The 3,312-nt window shown below is 46.6% G+C and overlaps 1 protein-coding gene across 1 annotated transcript in view; it reads left to right on the forward strand.

Annotated features, from left to right (window-relative positions):
* LOC101641387 (lysosomal alpha-mannosidase-like) overlaps window positions 1-3,312 on the forward strand; it is a 140,992-nt gene that overhangs the window by 115,962 nt on the left and 21,718 nt on the right. Inside the window, exons 9-12 of the mRNA XM_045290284.1 lie at window positions 2,555-2,637; window positions 2,717-2,837; window positions 2,917-2,995; window positions 3,109-3,287. Coding sequence (XP_045146219.1) covers window positions 2,555-2,637; window positions 2,717-2,837; window positions 2,917-2,995; window positions 3,109-3,287 — 462 coding nt within the window. The remainder of the gene's footprint in view (window positions 1-2,554; window positions 2,638-2,716; window positions 2,838-2,916; window positions 2,996-3,108; window positions 3,288-3,312) is intronic.

Consider the following 3,312-nt stretch of genomic DNA (forward strand, 5'->3'; position numbering starts at 1 on the left):
CTCCATGAAGGTGCCCATATTCTGATATGCCTGTATCAGTCCCTTAGGAGCCCTGGTGGCATAGTGGGTTATGTATTGGGCTACTAACGACAAGTTCTGAAGTCTGAAACCACCTGTTGTCCTTGTTGCTCGGTGGCATCGACTCACTGGCCCTATGCACAACTGAATGAAATACTGCAAGGTCCTGTGCCAGCCTCATAATTGTGCCTTTGCCTGAGCCCATTGTAGCCACAGTGTCAATCCATCTCGTTGAGGGCCGTCTCCCTTTTTTCTACTCCTCTACTTTATCCAGCATGATGGGCTTCTCCGGGCACCGATCTCTCCTGACCGTTTGTCCAAAGACTGTCCGGTGAAACCTTACCATCCTTCTCTCCAAGGAGTTCTCTGCCCACACTTCTGACAGGACATTGATTTATCCTTTTAGCAGTTTGTGGCACTTTCAATATTATTCTCCAGCACTACAGTTCAAGTGCATCAATGCTCCTGTCTTCTTTAGTCAATGTCCAGCTTTCCCAGGTATAGGAAGAAAATTGAAATACCATAGCTTGGACCAGGTGCACCTCTACTACTGCAAAGAGTTACAATCTTCGCCTACAGTGGTACTTCTGTCCTGCTCTATAGGGTCACTATAGTTGTAGTAGACTCAATGGCACTGAGTGATCGGTCATTTAGACTAAGTGCCTCGGTTTTGGCTTTATGATCTATCTCAGGTATCAGCAAACTTCTTGACCCTCTGTTGTTTCTCCAGAAACAACAGTTACCTCTACAGTTACCTCTCATCTTACTCGGAAAAACTGTATGTGTATATATATATACATACACACACACACACACATATATATATATATATATATATTTCAATATTCATTCTTGCATAGCACACTGGTTATCACTTACCCCTTGTGAAGTTAGAATGAGTCAGATGACACTATTACCACACCATTTTTTTTGCAGACTTGCCGGCTAGCGTCTACTTAGGATCTTTGGCTCCCTTCTTTCTCTTTTGCTCCTGATGAGGACAGACCAATAGTTGCATCTTACACAGTCTCTCACTAGCTTTTAAGGTCCTGGATGCTTACTCATTGTACTAAGATGTAGACTAATGTCTTTATCAACTGTGCTATACCAGTTGATCGAGTTAGGCTAAATAACTATGGTACTAAACCCTCAAAGTGAGTAAAATAATTCTGAAAGGTATTAGTTATGTATAGAAAGTATGTAAGGTGACCAGATTTTTAGCATTGGTAAAGTGGGACACCATTGATAAAACTCATATCCTGGCGGAAAAAGCCACATGGCAGCCAAAAACTGTATACCCTAGCTTGTCGTGCATTCTTTCCAAAAATCAGGACTTTTTTAAAACACCGTGGGCCGCGGGGAAAATCGTTAAAAATCGGGACTGTGCCGCCAAAAGCGGGACGTCTGGTCACCTTAGACTGTGTCCCCTATGTATTTTATCTATGTATTCATTTATGTGAACGATGCAAACATGGATAAGTCTAAGAAACACTATCCATGTGCACCCATGCATTCATTGGTGCTTCCTTATACATATATCACCATACATATCTACCATGTAACTACACAATTATATATTTGTGTTGTTATTACTGTTGTTGCAAAATGATGTGTTACCGTTTTTTAACAAAATCATCCCTTATGCTTGTGTACTGCTTAGTGTCACCTTGACCTTGGTCAAGTTGTGCTGACTTCCCCCTTACTCAATAGTGCTTTTCCCATCATCAAAACTAACGAGTCAGTGACTCTCCCTCTCGTCACTGGTAACCACCAGAGACTATTGCTTTCTTCGTGAATATCTAGGCTTATTTTTCTTATAATAGTGAGTCACATCATATTTGTTCTTTTGTGACTGTCTTATTTCACTCAGCATAATGTCTCCCATATTCATCCACCTTATAATAGAGAATCCGGAAAACTTTATTCTTTGGACTCTATAGTATTATGTTGCTTGTATGAAGCATAATTTGTTTACCCATGCTTTTGCTCTTGGGCAGTTATGAGTGTTGCTGTTATCAATAATGCTGCAATGAACATAGGTGTGTGTCTGTCTGTTCCTGTCAGTCATCTTAGTGCTCAAGGGCATATACATAGGGGTGGAATTGCTGGATCATAGGGTATTATTATTTCTAGGTTTTTGAGAAAGTGTCATGCTGTTTTCCATAGCGGTGGAACCAATGTACAATCCCACCACCAGTGGAATATATTCTCTCTCGTTAAATTCGTATATCTCGCTCTCTAACGCCATCCGTATTTTGTTCAGTGTTATTTCACACCATAAAATTGAAATTATTCCTAGAATTCTGGATAAAACTTCTGATTTATTCTTTCATTTCTGAGATGTTTTGAAAGATGGTGGTATTTAGCCATAGTTGATTTAAAAGTTTTAATTAGGCCGTTGATTTTTGCCCGAAATACATTTTAATTGCCTATCAGATTGGAATGGGTGTGATCTCGTGGGAATGTGTTCACCTGTGTGCCTCTAGGAAGGCACGGACTCCCGTTACCTCACGCACCCCCTCTTCCCTCTCAACAGCAGGCCAAGGGGAGCCGAGTCCACCTTCTGTACTCCACCCCAGCCTGTTACCTCCAGGAGCTGAACAAGGCCAACCTCACCTGGTATTTGGGGCACGCCCCGTCTGGGGGAATCGGGATGCCCCTGGGCCCTGACCCAGCCCTCAGTGCCCGGCCCCTGCAGGTCACTCAAAGAGGATGACTTCTTCCCCTACGCCGACGGCCCCCACGAGTTCTGGACGGGTTACTTCTCCAGCCGGCCGGCCCTCAAACGCTACGAGCGCCTCAGCTACAACTTCCTGCAGGTGGGTGGGTGTCTGGCTCAAGGGGGCGGACCAGAGTGGGGAGGCAATGTGAACACCCCAGCACACCCTTGCCCACCAGGTGTGCAACCAGCTGGAGGCGCTGGCAGGACCTGATGCCAACGCAGGACCCTTTGGCTCTGGAAACAGTGGGCCCCTCAGTAGGTGTCAGCTGGGCCGAAGCGGGTATGGACATTCCATTGTGGCTGGCCTGTCCTTGGCCATTCTCCCAGTCCCTCTTTAAAGCTCCTAAGACCCCTTCCCGCTGCCACAGCATCTCTGTCCTCCTGGGGGGGCTGCCCCCCGCCCCCCGAGGACCGCCATGCTCCCTGTCCCACCCTAGGGGAGGCGATGGCCGTGCTCCAGCACCACGACGCGGTCAGCGGGACCGCCCGGCAGCTGGTGGCCGAGGACTATGCGCGCCGGCTGGCGGAGGGCTGGGGACACTGTGAGGTGTGAGCGGAGGCGTCCGCGGGAG

The sequence above is a fragment of the Echinops telfairi genome, unplaced genomic scaffold (assembly GCF_000313985.2).
Source record: "Echinops telfairi isolate 266 unplaced genomic scaffold, ASM31398v2 ScPeMD7_36;HRSCAF=134, whole genome shotgun sequence".
In the NCBI taxonomy this organism is placed as follows: domain Eukaryota; kingdom Metazoa; phylum Chordata; class Mammalia; order Afrosoricida; family Tenrecidae; genus Echinops; species Echinops telfairi.